The sequence below is a fragment of the Rhinatrema bivittatum genome, chromosome 2 (assembly GCF_901001135.1).
Source record: "Rhinatrema bivittatum chromosome 2, aRhiBiv1.1, whole genome shotgun sequence".
Taxonomy (NCBI): Eukaryota; Metazoa; Chordata; class Amphibia; order Gymnophiona; family Rhinatrematidae; genus Rhinatrema; species Rhinatrema bivittatum.
Window position 1 is genome coordinate 359,609,481 of NC_042616.1, and position 23,117 is coordinate 359,632,597.

Below are 23,117 nucleotides of genomic sequence, written 5' to 3' on the forward strand. Positions count from 1 at the left end.
TTGCTTCATCCAAACAACCATTCCTTAGCTCTGGCAGCATAGATGTTGATTAATTTCTTCTTTCAACTGTTCAGATAGTGTTTCTTAGGGGTTAATTACATCAGGGAAATGTTCAAACAGACCTCCTTACATTTTCGAGTAGAAGCGGTTTACCAAATGGTCACAAAGATATAAATCTTTTTCTAGCTCCCCTCTAAAGCAGGCTACTTTCTTTACATGTCTGAATCCATCTTGAAAACAAATTCAGTCAGGGTTCACCTTAGTGCAGCAGGTACTCACCATAATAAGGAAGAAGGGAAACCAATATCTTCACATTATCTCAGGACAAGCAGGATGCTAATCCTCACATATGGGTGACATCATTGATGGAGCCCTGGTACGGAAAACTTTCTGTCAAAGTTTCTAGAAACTTTTGACTGGCCCTGTGAGGACACTGAGCATGCCCAGCATGCCATGATATTCTCTGCCACAGGGGTCTCTCTTCAGTCTTCATTTTTCCGCGCTGCTGTAGGCATCGTGGAGCAAGGAGCCTTGTGAGTTTTCTCACAGTGTTTGCTGACTAGAAAGTCATTTATTTCTCATTCATTTTCTCCCACAAGGGAGATCTCAGATTTCCACCGGCTGGTGAGTAATCATAGTCTCGTTTTTACTCCTTGAGTAAAAACTTTTTTTTCTCATAATTTTTCTCTCATTTCATCGACGGCTGTTGATTGAAAATGCTTACCAGATTTAAAAAATATCCTATCTGTAATCGGACAATGTCCATTACAGACCCACACCTCGAGTGTGTCCTTTGTTTGGGGGACAAACATGATGTCACAACCTGCCCTAAATGTGCAGAGATGACTCCGAAAGGAAGAAAACTTCGCCAAGAGAAGATGGAACATCTTTTCCATCTACAGCTTTTGCCTTCTCCCTCAACATCAACAAAATTGTCTCCGGCCAGAGTCTCAAAATGAATAATATTGAAAAAACATCATTCATAGGGGTCGGGAGACCATCCATCGCCAACGACATCGATTGCATCGACAAGGTCCGTGATCGAACACCGATCGAAACACCGTCACAGACATCGACACACGTTGACTCCAGCAGCAGTTTCTGTCCCGAGGAGGAACCGACCGCTAAGCGGCTAAACTTCAGAAACACCACTACCCTTGACGCCGGGGCCCTCACCTCGCGACAAAACACCAGTAGTTGAATCTCCACAGGCTCTGTGGAAGTAATATCGACGCCGCCACCGAGTTCATCTGCTCTGCCTGCACCAGCTGTTCCACAGGAATTGTCGGATTTTATCCGGCAAGCGGTTTTTTGCTCCAGGCCCTTAAAGGAGCAGATGCCCATTCTGGCGCCTCGCCAATGCCGGTGCCTCCACGATGCCGGTAGTATCACTGATGCCGGTAATTCCAATGAAGGCCGGGTGGACAACGCCGATTGCCGACTACTCCGATGCCGGTACCTACACCGATGCCGATTCAGTCGGTGCCTACACCGATGCCGGCACAACCATCGATGATACTGCGCCATCTTCGATACCCGGCCCCGATACCATCGATGCCAATCACACCTGGGGACCCAGGACATCCAGAATTAGCACTCTATCAACTCATAATGAAGAGATTTGGCGAGGTAGTCTGTGCTCTTCCTCCCAAGCCTCGGAAAGAACAGCCTGAAAGGATACTCCTTGATGACCCGCAACCAGGTCCTTCAGGGCTTCCTCGTCTGCCTAGATCTTCTCCAATATCTCCTCCTCGAGAAGATCCATATGATACTTGGGATGAAGGACACACAGATACTTCATCTGAAGATTTCATGTCAGATCCTTCACCTCCAGATCCAAGGAAAAAATCTCCACCGGAGGATTTATCATTCACAGATTTCATCCAGGATATGGTGGACACCATACTCTTCACCTTGGTGACAGAGGAAGATTCAAGGCAACAAACGTTGGAGGTTCTCCAATTTGTGGACCCTCCAAAGCAAGTAGTACCTGTCCATGACGTCCTTCTGGACCTACAACATCGGCTTTGGGAGCATCCAGTCTGCTCCTGGCTACCAAAAGTCACAGCTTCCACACCATAAAGGTGGTGGTAGAATCTGCGCAAAAGAAGTTGAAAAGGATAAGACCACATTCCTCAACTCCCCCAGGAAAAGATCACAGATTATTAGATTCCCTGGGAAGGAAGGTTTATCAAGGAGCCATGTTAAATTCTAAAATATCTTCTTACCAATTATACATGACTCAATATCAAAGAAATCTGTGGAAACAGATGCAAGAGTTTATACCATCATTGCCACAGCAACATCAAGAAGCAGCCCAGGCAACTATCCATAAAGGACTAGAGGTGGGCAAGCACGAAGTCTGTGCTGCCTATGATGGCTTTGAAACAGCATCTAGAGTGGTTGCATCTGGATTAAGTGCAAGACGTTGGGCATGGCTTAAAGCTTCGGACCTCAGGCCTGAAGTCCAAGAAAAATTACTTGACCTCCCATGTCTTGGCGATAACCTTTGGTTCCAAGGTACAAGATGCAGTTGCTCAATTGAAAGAGCATACAGAAACCCTGTGACAACTTTCATTGATTCCGCAGGATCCAGCTACACAGTCAACTCGTAGGCCTCAAAGAAAAGAACCTAGAAGGCCCTTCTATCGACAGAGGCGTTATTACCCTCCAACATCAAGGGGCAGATCTTCTAGGCCGCAGCAAAGAGCTCAGCCCAGACAACCTAGGACGGCTAGGCCTCAACCTCTGTCACAGACGGGACCGGCTGCTGGCTTTTGAGGCCTTTCCCAGAGACTGAAGCCATCTCTCCAATCCTCATCCAGAGCTTCCGGTCGGAGGTGGAGTATCCTCCTTTTACAACCATTGGTTACAAATAACAACAGACCAATGGGTACTTGCAATAATATCTCGAGGTTACCAACTCAATTTCCTCTCAATTCCAAGAGATTCTCCTCAGAGACCTCTTTCTCTAAGCAAAAACCACATAATTCAATTACAAGTAGAATTATCCACCCTTCTGAGAGCCAGAGCTGTAGAGCCGGTGCCCTGGACTCAGCAGGGCAGAGGATTCTATTCCCATTATTTCCTCATTCCTAAGAAAAATGGAGGCCTACGTCCCATCCTAGACCTCAGAAATCTCAACAAATTTCTGAAGAAAGAAAAGTTCAGGATGGTTTCTCTAGGCACCATGCTTCCACTTCTTCAAACAGGAGATTGGCTTTGCTCTTTGGATCTTCAAGACGCTTACGCTCACATTCCAATATTTCCTCCTCATCGCAAGTATCTGCGCTTCATGGTAGGCCATCAACATTTCCAGTACAGAGTACTACCATTCGGACTTGCCTCTTCTCCCAGAGTTTTCACCAAATGTCTGGCAGTAATAACAGCACACGTACACAAAGAAAGTGTCCATGTCGTTCCCTATTTAGACAACTGGCTCATCAGAAGTCAATCTCAACAAGGAGCTCTGGCTTCTCTCAGTTGAACAATTACTCTACTTCATTCCATGGGTTTTCTCATCAATTATCAAAAGTCCCATCTCATTCCATCTCACCAGCTTCAATTCATAGGAGCAGAATTGAACACCATACTTTCAAAAGCTTTTCTACCGGAGCATCGGGCAGACACAATTTAACTACTGGCAAATTCGATTCACTCAAAGAAACAAGCAACAGCTCATTAGTTTCTAACCTTGCTAGGCCACATGGCCTCCACAGTTCGTCACTCCTATGGCAAGGTTAGCCATGAGGGTAACTCAATGGACTTTAAGATCACAATGGATCCAAGCCATTCAACCACTGTACTCACCAATTCAAGTAACCCACCAGCTACGTTCATGTCTACTTTGGTGGGCGAACAAGGACAATTTGCGCAAGGGCCTTCCCTTCCAGCAACCAGTCCCACAGATAACTTTAACTACAGATGCATCCACCTTGGGTTAGGGAGTTCACATAAACAATCTCCAAACCCAGGGTACTTGGACAAAACTCGAAGCAACATTTCAAATCAGTTTCCTGGAACTTCGAGCTATACGTTATGCTCTGCATGCGTTCAAGGACTGCCTTTCACACAATACTGTTCTGATCCAAACGGACAGCACAGTAGCCATGTGGTACATCAACAAACAGGGAGGTACGGGCTCGTATCTCCTTTGTCAAGAAGCTGCACAAATTTGGGACTGGGCCCTGACACACTCAATGTTTCTCCGGGCCACTTATCTGGCAGGCATTCACAATGTAGTGGCGGATCGACTCAGTCTCAATTCCAACCACACAAATGGTCCCTGGATTCCATAGTAGCAACTAGGATATTCCAACATTGGGGACAACCGTCAATAGACCTCTCCATTGCCTCAAGTACAGATTTAGATTGTGAGTTCATTGGGGACAGGAAAATATGCAGAGTACCTGAATGTAGTCTGCTTTGAAGTGGATAAAAAGCAGAATATAAAATAAATGTTCCATTCATATTCATTGTGGATATCTAGAAAAGCTACCCTGTTTATGGCACTCAAGGACAGGAGTCCAATTATTTTGACTTATTTGACCCTAACAGTCCTGGACTAACAGTCACAAAATATGCAATTATAACTTGGATTTCAGACTGTATCTCCTTTTGCTACAAGACAAGCCTCTCTCTACAGCTTATCTTGGTGCTACTTCTACTGAAGAAATAGGTAAAGCTGCTACATGGATTACAGCATATACATTTATTTCTCTCTCTTTCCTGGATACTTATTCTTGTCACAATGGTAAATTTGGTCAATAGTACTGAGAAATGTTTTTAAAAACTAAGTAAATCTTTTATTCAACTCTTTCCCACCGAATGCCCATTTATGTAGGTTTTCTTGGGGAGAGTGTGAATATGGGACTTAAAGATAACCTTTAGTCCTACATGTGTGACTGATTCATCCTGCTTGTCCATGGAGAAAGCAAAGTTTATTACCTTTTAACTGATGTTTTTTTTGTGAACATGCGCATAAATCGGTCACACATAACTGCCTCCCACTTCCCCTTGGAGCTGAACATTTTTCCTACATTAGCTTCAATACATGACTCAGGGGGGCCTTGCAGCTCAAGGCTTTGTGGTACCAGCTGCACATGAGCAGAAACATTGATTTATCCTGCTGTCTATAGATAACACCAGTTACAAGTAAACCACTTTGCTTTTCTACCTTAAAGCAGGATTAATAACTGCATATGTTGACCTATAGCCATCATAGTTTTGTGATACTTTGTATGGTCAAAAATATACTTACATAAGATTTAAGCAATTCCTGTATTTGGGAGAAATTGCTTATTTCTTACAGTAAGCTTGGTTTGCTAGGTGTTATTAAAAAAAAACAAAAAACACAAAGGAGAGGCTAGCCAACCACATATGACTAAAAACAATGTGAGTGGTTTGAAAATAAGAAACCGAAATATGAAAGGAAAAAAAAACATATGGAATAATTTAACTGAAAATTAATATATGAATGTCAGATTGCTAAACATTTAAACCAAAGATGAGTTTAATGTAGATATAAAAGTGTGAAAATAAAAAAATATAAATTAATAAATATCCAACATGGCTATGTTTTGGCAAATTGCCTGCATTGAGATGAAACCTAAGTAATCTTATTATAGCTAAAGGGCACAAAACAAATTCAAAACAACATATACAGGACAAAAAAGATAACATGTAAAATATGGCCAAAAATATCACTGTTGAACGTTCAAAGCCCACTTTTAGAATCTTATGCAACTGCTTTGACTGATTAGAAATGGGTTATACACTTAATATCCTCCTCCTTTGTTATCGGTATCATATGGAGTCTTGCAGTCCATGCAGCCAACACTTTGTTAGATAGTAATCCTAGAGAGGCTCCCATTGATTGCAGTGTCAGAGTTCCTGCATACGTGAACAGAGTCCGGAGTTGGGTCACACACTGCAAATGCTTCCCAAGGCAGGGAGGTAGCTGCAGCAGCATATGCAGTACTTCCTCTGCTTTCCAAGATATCTATTTACAGACTTGCCCAGTTTTGATGTCAGTGCAGAAGAGCTAGACAAACTGCAGGATGGGCAGCTTGCTCCAGGTATGCTACATGAACAGTGCAGTTATGTATTTGTTAGTATCTCTTAATAAACAATCAACTAAAATAATAGACAGCTATCTATTTAAAATCATCTTTAAGTGATAGTTTAGCAATTTAGCCTATTTATTTTCATTTAAACTATTCATTTGGTGGTTGGTTGTTCATGTACTCATTCATTCAAAATGTATATTTTGAATACTTATAAATATAATTTATTTTATAACTTATTAAATTATAATTATTTAATTATCTTTAGATTTCTATTAATCATTTGTGGCCACTGCTCATATTTTTTGCTGGGTGTTGACAGCTGGGGTAAATTTTTAGCAGTGTGCATAATCTTCCGCATACACACAACAACCTGATTTTAAGACCAGGTTTAAATTCGATTTTAATTTCTGTTTAAATTGGGTTTTAATATCAGGTTACATGTGTACTCATTGCACAACAGGGCCTAAAGATATATACATGACCAGCATGTAGGTTACACACAAATTCATAATATCTCCAAATATCTTTTTCTGTGCAACCAAAATTTTCAGTTATGAAGTTGGGTATATTTTTAAATCAACTGAAAATCCTTTTAAACTCATACAAGTGATTTAGTATATAAATCATTTCTTTACATGCTGAAGTGCTAACTAACCCCTAGATTCATCAAACTGTGTTAACGCATTGATAACGCCCATCTTAAGAAAAAGAGGCATGTTTAGGCGCTTCACATTGGTAGTATCACGTGGTGCGGTAAACTTATCGCACTCTGCGATAATTCCTATTTTTTGCATCTCGCACTGGGGGGTAGAGAGAGAGAGCGCCTATCTACAAGGCCCTCATAGTAGTGAATTATTTATATCTCTATAGGCGGGCCATCTAATAGGTCGAGGTGAGGTATGGGTGGTGGTTTAGGGGCCAGTTTCTCATGTAGAGTGAGACGAACGAACAGCACAGTTACACCTTGGTGAACATTTGACATCATTTGGAGTGAGGAAAGTCTCACAAAGATGACATTTTGTACTGAGTACCATCAAGCTAGGGTGAGAGAACATAGTACAAAATTTCATCTTTGTGAGACTTTCCTCACTCCAAATGACGTCAAATGTTCACCAAGGTGTACTGTGCTGTTCGTTCGTCTCTCTACATGAGAAACTGGCCCCTAAACCACCACCAATACCTCACCTCGACCTATTAGATGGCCCGCCTATAGAGATATAAATAGTTGCACGCTGTGAGGCTGTCCCCAGAGGCGCGCTCTCTCTATTCCACTCCACTCCTTCTCTCTCTCTTCCCAAGCCCAGAAATGGCCAAAATGCAATTCAAAAAACTTATCGCGAATTGCATTATGGCCATTTCGGGCAATTCGCACAACCTAGCGCCAGGAAAAAAAAGGTGTAGTTATTTCCAGCTTTAAAACCGTGCAATAGCATGCATTATGCTATCACATGGTGCGATATTGCCCCTCATTTTTCTAAATCCCGCCCAAACACCTTCCTGATCCTGCCCCTCCCAAAAATTTGCATTTGCACCATTTGTTATGGTTCTTATCGTATGATTTGAAAAAATTTTGTTTTTTAGAAATATTTGATAATCTTATATAGTATGTTTATATGCTCCATGTTTCTATAGTTGTAGGATTCTAGATAGTTTGGAAATGTTTTTATTAATTTTCAAATTTTTATAAAGAATTTTGAGCATTATCTAATTGTTACATAGGGTAATTTTCAAACAACCTACGTAAAAAAAAAGTCAACAAAAATACACGAAGTTAAAACTATTTTCAAAGTGGAGTTATATGCATGTCTGCTTTGAAAATTATCCCACCAAATCTATCCCCCAAAGTTTCACCTCCTAAAATTTATGCACAAATTTTTCCTGGAAATTTACTATATATTTTTTAAAACCGAAAATTATACGTGTTAATCTAAACCTTGCCCTAACACTGCCCTCAGGAATCTCTCCATTCAGTCCAGGTAAACTTAAATGTAAACATGACATACATGTATAAGTTAATCCCCAGCGAGCAATTTGTGGAAGACCACTTTTGTGCATAAACCACTGTTTTACGTGCAGAAATCAATTTGAAAATTACCCACTACATGGATTACTTTGTTTTTTAACATTTGTTTATTTTAGTAAAAATGATTGACAGATTAAAATTTTGATATTTTGCAGGCATTCAACACTTTCATTGATGATATATTTGCTTTTATCATCACTATGCCAACTTCCCATAGGCTAGCATGTTTTAGAGATGATGTGGTGTTTCTCATATACCTTTACCAAAGATGGTAAGTGTTTTTGCACAGTCTTCTCAACATGACATTTTTCTAGTTCTTTTGTGGTGACTCTGTAAAGAGAGGTATCCAACATACCAGAGCTTAGGTAAAGATACCTCAGGTATTTGAGAAGTTCATTATATACAGTATTTCATAAAATATTCTTCAGCGCCGCACTTAACCTTCCCAGTCAGTTCTACATATCCTTCAGGAGGTAGTCAGTCACTCAGCTCTGACATTTCTAAAGCCACTAACAGGTTTGCAGAGAAAAAGCACCTACCAAAATACCATTTGGCAGAGCTGACAGGACTTGGATTTCTTCACATAGCTGTGTTTGAAGGTGAAGTCCCCAAGCCTTGGCAAGATAAAGTCCAAGAGTCCATATCAACCCAGAAAAAGATATAGAAGGGCAAAGAGAAGTTCAGAAATCAAGCCAAATTAAATTTCACCTTTAAAAAGTACTGTAAAGGTCTTCTGATCCCTACAAAAAATAAATTTTTCTCTGAAGACAGATTCACTGTCATTAGTGGGACACAGAATTAAATTTCAGGAGTCTTCTGGTAAAGTCTTTACAGCATGATTTCCTGTGCTGCTACAGTTCACTTCCTTTCCCTTTCTGTTTTTTATTTATTTAAAACTTTTCTATACCGTCGTATAGTAGAGCACCATCACAACGGTTTACAGTCAGGCACAAATATGTGGTTTCTCAATTATCCATAGGGTGCCATTATTATACGGTTACATAGTTCAATCATATACTTTAAATGGGGAATGGGTGTGGTTACCATTTATGATTAGCTGTCTTTCTAATTTAATACTTAATTGTGAGAAAATAATATAAATAAGCAATTCTGCTTTTTTTCTCTTGTTGACTTCTTGCTTTGTGTATGTGTTGTTATTCCGCTACCTCACTGTGAAATGCTTTTTTGAAGAGCGATGTTTTTAAGCCTTTTTTAAAGAGTTTTAAGTCCTTCATTAGTCTTAATTCCAGGGGTAATGTGTTCCATAATAATGGTCCTGCCAAAGATAGTGCTCTCTCTCTAACTTGGGTCAACTTTGCTGTTTTGACTGAGGGTATGGTTAGCAGAGCTTTATTGGCCGATTGGCTAACCCTAGGGGAGTGTGAGTCCAGGCTGAATCAGCCAGAACTGGACCCCCTTGCAATTTAAAGGGAAGGAAGGGGGGGTCACTGAGCTTGAAGATTGAGGGAAGGGTTCTCAACACCTTCTAGTACCCAGCATCCTGTCTCTTCCTCCTCCCTAGCCCAACAGCATCGCCTTTCAATTTCTTGGAGTCAGGGAGATAGCCAATGTTTCACTGTATTTTCTGGAATTCTTCCCTATAGGGGAGATGCTGAGGTTTTGTACAAACTATTGGTCTATTATAATCTTTGACAGTTAGGTCCTCTAGAAGATATGGGATAGTTACAAATTATATCTGTTGATGCACCCTCCAAATTGCCCAAAAGATGATATGAATCCATTAAAAAGAGGACATAGTTTAGGAATTTCCTCAATCTTGCTGGTGAAATGTTCAAATTGGTCCTACAAGAGAGGAGGGTGTGGTGTTAACTTGTGGTACTTCCTGGTCTCCAGAAAGACTGGTGGATTCAGACCCATTCTAGACCGAAGGGCCTTGAACAAATTCCTGAAAAGAGAAAAGTTTAAGATTTTTGTGGGCACCTTCCTTCCACTTTTAAATGGAGGGTTCTGGCTATGTTCACTGGATCTCAAGGAGGCCTACACTCACCTTCAGATAGACACAAATCACAGGAAGGAAGTTTTCTCAGATTTGTGGTAGGAGTACTATACCTCCAGTATTGTGCACTGTCTTTTAGCCTTGCATTAGTTCAATGAGTTTTCACCAGGTGTATAGCTATCATGGTATATTTATATGTAAACTAGAGTTTCATGTATTTTCATATCCAAGAGGGTCATTCTTTAAAACGCAATGTGGCCTTATCATGTACGATAGCGACTGCATTGCGACTTTAAAATTTAAATGAGGGAAAGGGGAGGGGCTAGGGCAGGGTTTGGGATTAGGAAAAAAAGATGTTTTCCGGTACCGCTGCGTGCGATAATGTTTGACATTATCGCCAGCAGTAGCACCAGAAATAAGACCACCTTTTATGGTGTCGCTATGGGGGCAATAGTGTGTGCTGTGCTGCAACTACGGAAGGTGAAAACTCACTGCCACGATGTGGCCGGGTACACACTATTATCCCCCTGCCCCTTTTTTTCTTAGCGGCTCATCATTCCGCTATATTTATAGTGTAATGATGAATCTAAGCCCAAATGATTAACTTATCAAAAACACATCTCAGGGTACAAATGAATGAAGCCTTCCACTGTGTCATGATACATCAGCATGGTTTTAACCCAGCTGATTAAAACCCCTTTTGAGCCTTGGAACTCTTGTAAACTGAGGTACCTGACCTGGAAGGTTGGTTTTTGGGTGACAGTTATTTCATTTCACAGAGCTGGTAAGTACCAAACCCTACTGACTTATAACATATACCTCCTATAAGGCTCCCACCATAATCAGTTAATCATCCTGCCAACATTTGTCTGTAGGCTGCACGCCTGTAAAGATGAATCTGCAGTCTATACATTCGATTGCAAGATTGTTTCCGCCTACTGTCTGAAGAAGATTCAAGTTTATAGAAATTCACCTAGCTATTCTTTTGAACTCAGTACATCGGGCACAATGACAACTCACCATTTACATGTGGGTAAGATCAAAGGCAGCTTTGATCTTAAAAGGGTAAACAAGACCCCTCATGTTACGGTCATGGCAATTTTGGTTGCCAGTCTAAGTTTTATCTCCCTGGAGGAGGTTTAAAAGCTGCAGCATGGAGTTTGATCTAAAAATGTGCATCGTTTTAACTAAATATGGCCTCCCATTAGTATGCTAGATTTGGGCTGTCTGTCCTCCAAGGTGTTTTTAAAGCATACGAACTTAACATATGCCATGCTATGTCAGACCAAGGTCCAATAAGCTCAGCATCCTGTGTTTGACCATGGTCAGTTTGGATCACAGGTACCTTGTATATCCCAAAAGTAGATCTATTTCTTTTTGCTCACTACAAAAGAATCCAAATTCCTCCCTTTTCAGATATATTTTATGATTTCAGATCTTCCTTGATGCCTTTGTTCTTTGTTGACAAATCTCTCTCGTGCTCTTTCTCTTTCTAACAATCTATATACATATATATATATATATATATACATATATATACATATATATATATTTTTTTTTATTTATTTTGAATTCTTATATACCGACATTCCTGTAAAGTATACAGATCATACCGGTTTACAGTGTAACAGAACTGTCGCGGTGGGGCGAATTACAAGGAACATAAAACATTAGCAAATCAGAACACATTGAACGTAGCAAATCAGAACATTAGGACATTTTGGAACAGTTGAGAAACGTTATAACCTGAATGCGAGAAAAACTACAAGACGTCCATGCCGTCTTATAGTTTTTCTCGCATTCAGGCCACAACTATAACCTGAATGCGAGAAAAACTACAAGACGTCCATGCCGTAAAATATTGTATAAGACATTAGGATTAATGATTGGATTCAGGGGAGTGAGGAGGGGGGGGGGGGGGAGAGAAGGGAAGAGAAAGTAGCGGGAGGGATAAGTCGGGCGGCAAGGATCAAAAGGTGGGAATGAACGGGTGGCAGTAGCAGAAGAAAAAGGTGCCTTGATGAGGCACCTTTTTCTATCTATATATCTATATATAGATATATAGATAGATAGATAGATATAAACACAAAAGGCAAAGCATATATAATCAAGAGTTCTATATACACACACTGTACACACAAAAATAAGTCATGGAACACTAATGTAACAATTACAAAAACATACAATGTTTATTTAAATAACTTATATAAAGCAAATACAAAAGAAGTTTATATAAATCTACATATACAAAAAAATGCTGTAAAATGACACCTGCACCCAGTTTTTTTTTTATAATTTTCCTTATTTTATGTATTCATGTTTAAAGTCAATAAAGTCACCAGGGAAAACATAACTTATTACATAATAGAAATAAGAATATATAGTAGAAAAACATCTTAAGTATCATTACACAAGCATGTTACCCCATTTAAAGCTGTTTCAAAACTAAACATTGCTATGTACCTTATCCATGCAGTTAGAATTAAGATTAACCCTGAGATGATTTATCAAGAATAAATGTTTCAGTATGTACAGGGTCAGAGAAAATGTCTTTTACCTTGATACAATATCAATCATTTGCAGGGGAATTTTTTTTTTAAAGTCACCCTTAGAGAAATTATATGAAAATTATTTCTTACCTGCTAATTTTCATTCCTGAAGTACCACGGATCAGTCCAGACTGTGGGTTATATCCCCATTCCAGCAGAGCGAGGCAGAAGAAAAACTTGTGAGGCGCTCAGATTTACCCATGAGCACCCTCCGCATCCCATCTGTATTAAGAATATCAAAGCAGGACAAAAACCTCAGAACTAACTGATGAATGGATCAAGCAAAAAACTCCCAACCAAAATAGGGAACTATATACAAGTTGCCGTTGAGGCATATATTGTCTGTAGTCCAAAACTTGCAAATGCAAACCCTGAAGCTTTCGAGAAAATTTGAAATCTTGTTATACCACCGATGAGCAGGCTACTGTACTGAAAAAGCAAGATATTGGACCAGAAATCTGCTACCGAAAAGAGTGGGTGGGCGTCTGGACTGATCCGTGCTACTACAGGATGAAAATTAGCAGGTAAGAAATAATTTTCATTTCCCTGTACGTACCCGGATCAGTCCAGACTGTCGGATGTACCAAAGCTTCCCTATATAGGGTGGGCCCCAGATAGCCCTGCTCGAATTACCTTGTCGCCAAACAAACCCAATCCCAGGGGTCTAAGATTTAAACGATAATGACGCGCAAAGGTATGTAGTGACTTCCATGTCGCCACTGCAAATTTCTTGAGGAGACACAGCCTGACTTTCCGCCCAGGAAGTTGCCTGAGAACGAAGAGAATGTGCTTTCACTCTGTCCGGAGGGCGTTTCCCCAAACCTATATAAGCAGCAACAATTGCTTCCTTCAACCAGCAAGCAATAGTGGTCTTCGAGGCCTGATGTCCTTTCTTGGGGCCACTCCAGAGAACAAACAGATGGTCTGAAAGACAAAAATCATTGGTGACCTCCAGGTAACAAAGGAGAGCTTGCTTAACATCGAGCCGCTGTAGCTCCCTAGAAACTTCTTCCTGAAAAGCTGGTAGCTCCACTGACTGATTGAGGTGGAAAGAGGATACCACTTTTGGGAGGAAAGATGGAACCGTGGTCAGGGAGACCCCTGAATCCATGAAACGCAAATAGGGTTCCCTACAAGACACAGCTTGTAATTCCGATATTCTGCGAGCAGAAGAAATAGAGACTAGGAACACAGTCTTTAGAATTAAATTCTTGAGCGTAGAATTCTTCAGCAGCTCAAATGGAGGACCACACAAAGCACGTAAAACCAGATTAAGATTCCATGAAGGATACAGATTATGGACCGGAGGTTTCAAATGCTTTACCCCTTTCAAAAAACGGGTAACGTCCGGATGAGAAGCCAGAGGGGTCCCATCCATGGGTCCCACAAATGAACTAAGGGCTGCTACCGGAACACGAAGAGAATTGTAAGCCAAACCCTTAGCCCGTTCTGCAGAAAAGAGAGAATCTGAGCAACAGATGCCTGGTGAGAAGCAATCCCTCCGGACTCATACCAGAACTCGAAAACTTTCCTTTCCTAGCGTGTAGCAGATGGACTCAAAACAAGTGGGTATAGTATGCTCGTGCTAGCAGTTGGAGACTGATCTGACGTCAGCACGGGTACATATACCCCCGCAGGAAGTGCAGCAATTCAGTAATTTCCGTCACCAAAGCAGTTTGGAGCTACCTCACGCTCGCTGAGCGTTTTTCCAAATTCTTACGACTAAATTCATAGAAGAAACCTACCTGAAGACGAGCCCCGCACTCCTGCGGTGATACCATTCGGTCCCTCCCCCAGTTGAGTTTCCCGAGGCGATTTCCGTGGTCCCTCGGAGGTAACAGCTTCGGTCCAGTGGCCGACTCGCGGCAGGGACTTAGCCTTAGAGTGAGAAGGGCTCGGGCGCGGCTTAGAGGCAGCCTCGGTCCCGGCGAGGACTTGTCCCCCGAGCGAGACGAGTTCGGGCGCGGCCTAGAGGCAGCGGGTGCACTTCCTTGAGCGCGGCGGTGATGGTAATCACCCTCTCCCCCCGCAGCCGGAGACCGCCCGGGTTGCAGCCGGGAAGTGCCGAAGAAAAGGTAAGGCGTACATCTTTACTTGTTGGTCTCCGAGGAAGCGAGGATCAGCAGAGTCTGCCTATGTGGCAACCCGCCAAGGAGGTCGCCATCTTGCCTGCCTGCTCGCCGTCGCCTTCTGCCCTGGTTCGTCGCCGTGCTCTAGCGCTCAGGCATATATGTTAGGCGCTCGAAAATACTTGGGCGCATATTCGATAGAAGTCACCTGGATTCATGTTGAAAAGCACACGTTGCTAAGATAGGCGCACGTTGCTAAGCGCACGTTGCTAAGCGCACATTGATAGGCGCATGTTGCTAAGCGCACGTTGGTAGGCGCATGTTGCTAAGCGCACGTTGGTAGGCGCACGTTGGTAGGCGCACGTTGCTAGGCGCACGTTGCTAGGCGCACGTTGCTAGGCGCACGTTCATAGGTGCCCGTTGCTAAGCGCATGTTGATAGGCGCACGTTCATAGGCGCACGTTGATAGGCGCGCGTTCAATAAGCGCGCGTTCAATAAGCAGCGTTCAATAAGCGCACGTTCAATAAGCGCACGTTCAATAAGCGCACGCTCATAGGCGCCCGTTGATTAGCGCCCGTTGATAAGCGAGTGTGGACAGGCGCACATCTTTCGCACATATTACAAAGCGCAGACCCCAGCTGGGAGAAGATAACAGACGAGATGGAGCGTAAGAGAGCCCATGCGTCCGCAGAGCCGGCACCTCCAGAATCAGGCATAAGAGCTCTAAGCCTCTGCTCAGCATGCAACCTCAGAGCCACACAGAGCGAGGAAGCAGACTCCCTATGTGCCCAATGTGAGGAGGCCCTGGGAATTCCAGGCCAGGACCGGTCCCAGCCCAGCGCACTTGCCAGTTCCTCAGGGAACACCCCGGACCTAGCAGGCCGCGGTGAGCAGCCAGGGAACCCGAGAGACCTGGTGCCCCTAAGGCCAGATCCTGCTTCGCTCTCCTGGGTGGAATTATTCAAGGGGATTCATGCCTTTGTCAGAATGCAGTCTGATCCCCGAACGGGTCCATATGTACCGAATGACCCGGCCCCTGGACCCTCAAGACCTAGGCACGGCCACTCGCTACCTGGAAGCCCCACTTATGGGGATTCAGATTGCTCTGAGGAAGACGACGAGCCCCCTGAGGAGAGAGAACTTCCCTCGGGGATAGAACCATATCGGACCATGAGACGCTTCTTTCTGAAAGAGGATCTCCCAGGCCTGGTCTCTCAATGCCTGTCGGAGCTGGCTATCCCGGGCCATGACACCCCAGGGGAACCTAGAATGAACCCCCTGTTAGAGGGCCTACATCAAACGGCTCACCATTTTCCCCTCCTACAAGCAGCACAGCAGCTAATCGATCTGGAATGGAATGCGCCGGAGGCCTCATTCAAAGAGGGTCGGGCCTTGTCTGGCATGTACCCCTTAGACCCGGCAACCAAGGAGCTGCTGGCGTGCCCCAAGGTAGACGCCATAGTTAGCGCAATTGTGAAGCGCACCACCATTCCGGTGGAGGGGTGGGCAGCCCTCAAGGATGCACATGACCGGCGCATGGACGCCATTCTGAAACAAGCCTTTGAGGTGGCAGCCATGTCCCTACGAATTGCGACCTGCACCATGGTGACACGTTCCTGTTTATCACAGGCTAGGAATAACACCCCGGGAGAAGAGATGGAATCAGCTCTCTCGTTCCTCACTGACGCAGCCTCCAACCTAGTCCGTACGGCAGCCAAGGGAGTGTCATCCTCAGTGGCAGCCAGGAGACAGCTCTGGCTACGTAATTGGTCGGCCGACTCCTCCTCCAAGACATGCTTCAGAAGAATGCCCTTTAAGGGATCCCTCCTGTTCGGCAGCGACCTCGAGAAACTGGCCAATAAATGGGGCGCCTCTCCATTACCCCGTCTACCAGAAGACAGGTCAAGGAGGAGCCAGCGCCCTTTTCCTAGGCCATCCAGAAGTAGAAACTCTCAGCGCTTCAACCCTTACAGGGCTCGCTACCAAGCACCTCGTTCTCAGGCCAGGAATCAGTCCTTTCGGACTAAGCACAACAAGAGGAGAACCGGCTCTGGTTCCGGTCGCGGCCGCACCCCACAATGACAATCAGCCGAGCCATAGGGGGCAGGCTAACCCTCTTCTACCGCAGGTGGGTCGAGATTACTTCGGACCAGTGAGTCCTCGCCATCATCCGAGAAGGGTATTACCTGGACTTTCTTCGGCTCCCACCGGACAAGTTTGTGGAATCTCCTTGTTCACCCCTCAAGAGGGCGGCACTAGAGGTTACCTTGCGGAGGTTCCTTTCCCTAAAAGCCATAATCCCAGTGCCTGCATGGGAGATAAATTCTGGACATTATTCCATTTATTTCATAGTACCCAAGAAGGAGGGCACTTTCAGGCCCATCCTGGACCTCAAGTCTGTCAACCGACACCTACGGGTCCCCAGCTTTGCATGGAAACTCTGCGGTCTGTCAAGAATGCAGTATAGCCAGGGGAGTTTCTCACATCCCTAGATCTGTCTGAAGCCTACTTGCATATCCCAATCCATCGGGATCACCAGCGCTTCAAAGTCCTGAACCAACACTTCCAGTTCCGAGCTTTACCCTTTGGGTTAGCCACCGCGCCGCGGACCTTTACCAAGGTCATAGTAGTAGTGGCGGCGTCCCTCAGGAAGGAAGGAATCCTCGTCCATCCCTACCTGGACGATTGACTGATCAGGGCAAAGTCACCGGAGGAGAGCCACCAGGCAACCAACAGAGTTATAGCTCTTCTGGAAAGCCTAGGATGGGTAGTAAACTTGAGCAAGAGTTCCCTGCAGCCTTCTCAGTCGCTGGAATACCTAGGAGTCCGATTCGACACCCAGGAAGACAAGGTCAGTCTGACCTCCAAGAGGAGATCAAAGCTCCAGAATCGCCTGCAGGCCCTGCTGAGCGCCACCCGGCCCACAGCTTGGGATTACCTACAGGTCCTCGGCCTTATGGTACCATGGGCGCGGGCTCATATGAGACCATTACAATGCGCCCTTCTATCTCGGTGGAGCCCACGATCACAGAACTACACCGTACACCTACCTCTACCAGCCAGAGTGCAGAATCAGCTACGGTGGTGGTTACAGCCCGGCCACATGAGCCGGGGGTCACGAATGTCCTCCCCAACCTGGACCCTGCTCACTACAGATGCCAGCCTGAACGGATGGGGAGCACACTGCGAAGAACTCACCGCCCAAGGGCGGTGGAACAGAGAAGAGTCAGGGTGGAACATCAATCGACTAGAGGCACGGGCAGTGAGGCTAGCATGCCTGCGATTTGCCCACAGACTTCGAAACAGAGTGGTCAGAGTGATGTTGGACAACGCCACCACAGTGGCATACATCAACCGACAGGATGGAACCAGAAGCCAACAGGTATCCCTAGAAATAGCCCCCCTGATGACTTGGGCGGAAGCAAATCTCCAGGACATCTCCGCCGTCCACATCGCCGTGAAGGACAACGCCACGGCAGACTTCCTCAGCAGGGAAAGCCTAAACCCGGGGGAATGGCAGCTGTCCCCACAGCTTTCCAGATGATTGTGGATCAGTGGGGGACGCCGGGCATGGACCTACTAGCGGACAGGTCCAACGCTCAAGTACCCAGATATTTCAGCCGCAGGCGGGATCCTCTATCCCAGGGGATCGATGCCCTAGTACAGCCATGACCTCAGGGGATCCTGCTATATGCCTTTCCTCCATGGCCCCTGCTGGGCGCCATTATACACAAGATTCAGCGGCACAGAGGCCTAGTTCTTCTAGTGGCCCCGGACTGGCCAAGAAGACCCTGGTACGCAGACATGAGAAGACTACTGGCAGGGAATCCATTACCCCTGCCTCCACACAGGGACCTGCTGCGGCAGGGTCCCATCCTCCACGAGGATCCAGCTCAATTCTCTCTTACGGTCTGGCCATTGAGAGGGCTAGACTGAAGAAAAGAGGATACTCTGGTCCGGTAATAGATACCCTCCTCCGAGCGCGCAAGTTTTCCACATCACTAACATATATAAGGATCTGGAGAGTATTTGAAGCCTGGTGCGAAACTCAAGGCACCAATCCACATGCCGCCAAAATCCCTATCATTTTGGATTTCCTGCAAGATGGACTTCAGAAGGGTCTGTCCCTCAATTCCATGAAGGTTCAGGTGGCAGCGCTATCCTGCTACGGTCCCCGGAGGGACGGCAACAGCATGGCCACACACCCAGACGTTTCACGTTTTCTGAAAGGAGTCAAACACATTCTCCCGCCACTAAAGTGGCCAGTACCCCTGTGGAACCTCAACCTAGTTTTGGATTTCCTAGCGGGACCCGCCTTCAGACCCCTTCGAGGCCTGTCCCTCCGTTTGTTAACCTTGAAGATGGTGTTCCTGCTGGCCATATGTTCAGCACGCCGCATCTCAGAGCTACATCTCAGAGCTACAAGCGCTGTCCTGCCGTGATCCGTTTCTCAGAATCACTCCAGAGGCTATCCATCTTCGCACAGTTCCTTCCTTCTTACCCAAAATAGTCTCACACTTCCACCTCAACCAAACCATATCCTTGCCAACCACGGAGGGTTTGAAGAAGTCGGAAGAAGGTCGAATACTGCGCCATCTTGACATCGGCAGGCTGCTGTCCAGATACCTGGAAATGTCAGAAGCAGTACGAAAGACGGACCACCTGTTCGTCCTTCACAGCGGGAAGAAGCAAGGGGAAGCGGCCTCACGGGCAACCATCGCCCGCTGGATCAAAGAAGTGATCAAGGCGGCCTACGTAGAATCGGGAAAACCACCACCTTTACGGGTCAAGGCTCACTCTACCAGAGCGCAGGCGGCCTCCTGGGCAGAAACTAGGATGCTGCCGCCGGCAGAGATATGTAAAGCGGCAACGTGGTCCTCCCTCCATACCTTCTCCAGATTCTACCGTCTGGACGTCCAGGCCAGGCAGGACACAGCATTTGCGAGGGCAATCCTGAACGGCCCTCGGGCAGCCTCCCACCCAGTCCGGGAGTAGCTTTTGTACATCCCACTTGTTTTGAGTCCATCTGCTACACGCTAGGAAATGTAGAGATTACTTACTTGATAATCTCGTTTTCCTTAGTGTATGCAGATGGACTCAGCATCCCGCCCGGCTGCCGGTATACATGGGGATTCACCGACTCACGGTAAGCCATGTTTTCTTATATAGGGCATCCACCCTGCCGGGTGTCGACGCCTTCCGGTTGAGAACACTGGCGGTCTCCTGCTACTATCAATCGGTCAGGGTAATCCTGTTCATTTAATCGATCGGTCAGTTACACATATATCCATAAAGCTTTTGCAAGGAAGATTACTGAATTGCTGCACTTCCTGCGGGGGTATATGTACCCGTGCTGACGTCAGATCCGTCTCCAACTGCTAGCACGAGCACACTATACCCACTTGTTTTGAGTCCATCTGCATACACTAAGGAAAACGAGATTATCAGGTAAGTAATCTCTACAATATTCGAACATAAGAAATGGAAGTGGAAGTTTTCCTGGCCTGTAACAGAGTAGCCTCTCTTCCTCAGCCATCTCCTTTCAAAAGCCAGGCCGCAAGACAGAAGCGATCGGCCTGGTCGAAAAATACGGGACCTTGACGGAGAAGCCGGGGAAGGTGACCCAGTCGAAGCGGAGCATCTGCCGCTAGATTGACTAGGTCCGTGAACCACGGCCTCCGTGGCCACTCTGGAGCCACCAGAATCACTGCGCCGCTGTGAAGTTCTATCCTCTGTAGGACCTTTCCCACTAGAGGCCATGGAGGAAACACATAAAGCAGAACATCGTGAGGCCAAGGTAGAACCAGAGCATCTACTCCTTCCGCCCCATGCTCTCTTCTGCGACTGAAGAATCGGGGCGCCTTTGCATGCTTTAGTGTGGCCATCAGGTCGAGATGAGGGGGACCCCCAACTCTGGACCAGAAGTGACATTGCCTCTTTGGATAATTCCCATTCTCCGGGATCTAATCTTTGCCGGCTTAAGAAATCCACTTGTATATTGTCTATTCCCGCTATATGAGAAGCCGCCATTCATATGAGGTTGACCGTTCCGCCCACGTCATGAACATGTCAGTCTCCTGAGAGACATGTCGACTCTTGGTTCCCCCTTGCCGATTTAGTATGCTACCGTAGTTACATTGTCAGATAGGATCTGCACCGCCTTGCCGCGCACCAAGGGGAGAAACCGTTTCAGGGCTAGGCGGATCGCCCGGGTCTCCAGCCGATTGATCGGCCATGTCGCTTGCACCAACGACCAGTGGCCTTGTGCTGCCTGCCTTTGAAACACCGCCCCCCAGCCCGAAAGACTGGCATCCGTGGTAAATGGCCACCCACTGTGGCCATTCTCCTAGGTGCACTCCGCTGAGCAAATGGTCCAGAGAGAGACACCAGCTCAGACTGTTCTTGGCCGGATCCGGGAGCAGTAAAGGAGCTTGGAACTCCTGAGACACCGGCTTCTAGCAGGAGAGCAGCGCAGTCTGCAAAGGTCGCATATGCGCAAAAGCCCAGGGAACCAAGTCTATGGTGGAGGCCATGGCGCCCAGCACTTGAAGATAATCCCACGCCGTGGGAAGCGTCAGGGCGCTGGGAAACATTGTATTTGAGAAATGATATTGAGCGCCTGGTCCTGGTGCAAGAAAACCTTGCCCACACTGGTGTCAAAATGAGCTCCCAAGAAATTCAGTGTTTGCGACGGCATAAGACTGATTTTTGGCAAAGTTGACTACCCATCCGAGAGAGCTCAAGAGACTCAAAACCTTGTCGATCGACTGCTTGCACTGCTCCTTGGACTTCGTCCGAATGAGCCAGTCGTCCAGGTAGGGATGAACTAAGACACTGTCCTTCCGTAGAGCCGCTGCCACCGCTACCATTACTTTGGTGAAGGTGCGGGGAGATGTTGCTAGACCAAAAGGCAGGGCTTGAAATTGATAATGCTGTCCCAGAATCTTGAAGCGGAGGAACCTCTGATGATCCTTGAGAATGGGAATGTGGAGGTAAGCCTCTGTGAGGTCCAAGGACACCAGGAGCTCTCCACTGCGTACTGCCGCTATTACTGAGGGTAGCGTTTCCATCTGAAAATGCGGAATCTTTAGGGGCCCGGTTGACTGTTTTGAGATCTAAAATGGGCCAGAAAGCAGAATCCTTCTTTGGAACTACGAAGTAGACGGAATTGTGGCTTGCGCCTTGCTCCTTCTATGGTACTGGGAGAATTGCTCCAAGGTCGAGGAGTCTGTTGAGTGTCTGTCGCACAATTAGCTGCTTCCGCAAAGGTCCGCAGGGAAAGAACAGAAACCTGTCTCTTAAGGGGTGAGCAAACTCTAAAGCGTAACCGTGCTTTAGAATATCCAGGACCCACTGATCCAACATGATTTTGACCCACTCCTCGTAAAACAGGGAGAGACTACCCCCCACTCTGGGCGTCAAGGAGTGGGCTGGCGACCCTTCATTGGGATGATTTGGAAGCTGCTCCGTGGGACGAGCCCCCCTGAGGGGGTCTATGGCCACAAGAGGACTGCGACCATGATTGAGACCTGGTGGATGGGGGGTGCCTCGAAAAAGGTCTTGATTGTGAAAAACGTCGCTGTCCTCTGAAGCAGGCTCTAGAAGAGTTATACGTCCGAAAATTCCTCGGACAGTCTTCTGGCATCTTGTCAACTTTATTTTCCCCGAGGTATTTGATAATTTGCTCCAAATCTTCTCCAAACAACAACTTACCCTTGAAAGGGAGAGAACTCAGCTGCGACTTGGAGGAAGAGTCTGCTGATCAATTACGGAGCCAGAGGAGACGCCTAGCCAAAACTACCGACACCATCGACCTGGCCAGGACCCTCGAGATCGTAAAGTGCATCTGCCGAATAAGCAATCACCGCCTCCAGGCGTTCAGCTTGTTGCGCTTCCGCCGACGGCAGTTCCTGGGTGCCGAGCAACTGCTGCACCCATCCAGGTGGAGCATCACGTCCCGCACGGCATGAGGGAAGAATCAGCTGACAAAAAAAATCTCTAAAACAGTTTGTCAGTCACCGCAAAAAAAAAACTGAGGTAAAGAAATTTCACCTTAAAAACCACACTGGCTCAAATAATAGTTTTAGCATTTTTTTTAAGTAGCTGAGGAATGTCGCCTCTCAGCCTTACCAGCCCCGAGGAATGGCGCCTCTCTGGTGAGCCGGTATTTTGGTAGGGGGAGCGGCTGGACCACCAGCTTGCATCCCTAAGAGCCAGGAACGGAGCAAAGTAAAAGAAAACATACCTACCTGAGAATAAGAAACTATTCTCGGGCCAGATACAGAGGCAAGCTGTAAGGCAGGCAAAATTAAACTGAGGCCAACTTAGCCTAACACTGTTCTGAGAAAACAAGTTTTTTTTGTTTTGTTTTTTTAAACTTGATCCATTCAAAGAGAGAGAGGGGGAAAGAAAAAAGAAATAATATTCTAACTTTCCCTGAAAAAGATTAT

At 45.8% G+C, this 23,117-nt stretch overlaps 1 protein-coding gene across 1 annotated transcript in view; it reads left to right on the top strand.

The window, feature by feature from the left end:
- Nucleotides 1–23,117, top strand: part of CLPTM1L (CLPTM1 like) — a 358,381-nt gene that overhangs the window by 314,572 nt on the left and 20,692 nt on the right. The window contains 1 exon segment of the mRNA XM_029589936.1: nucleotides 8,247–8,362. Within this exon segment, the coding sequence (XP_029445796.1) occupies nucleotides 8,247–8,362 (116 nt within the window).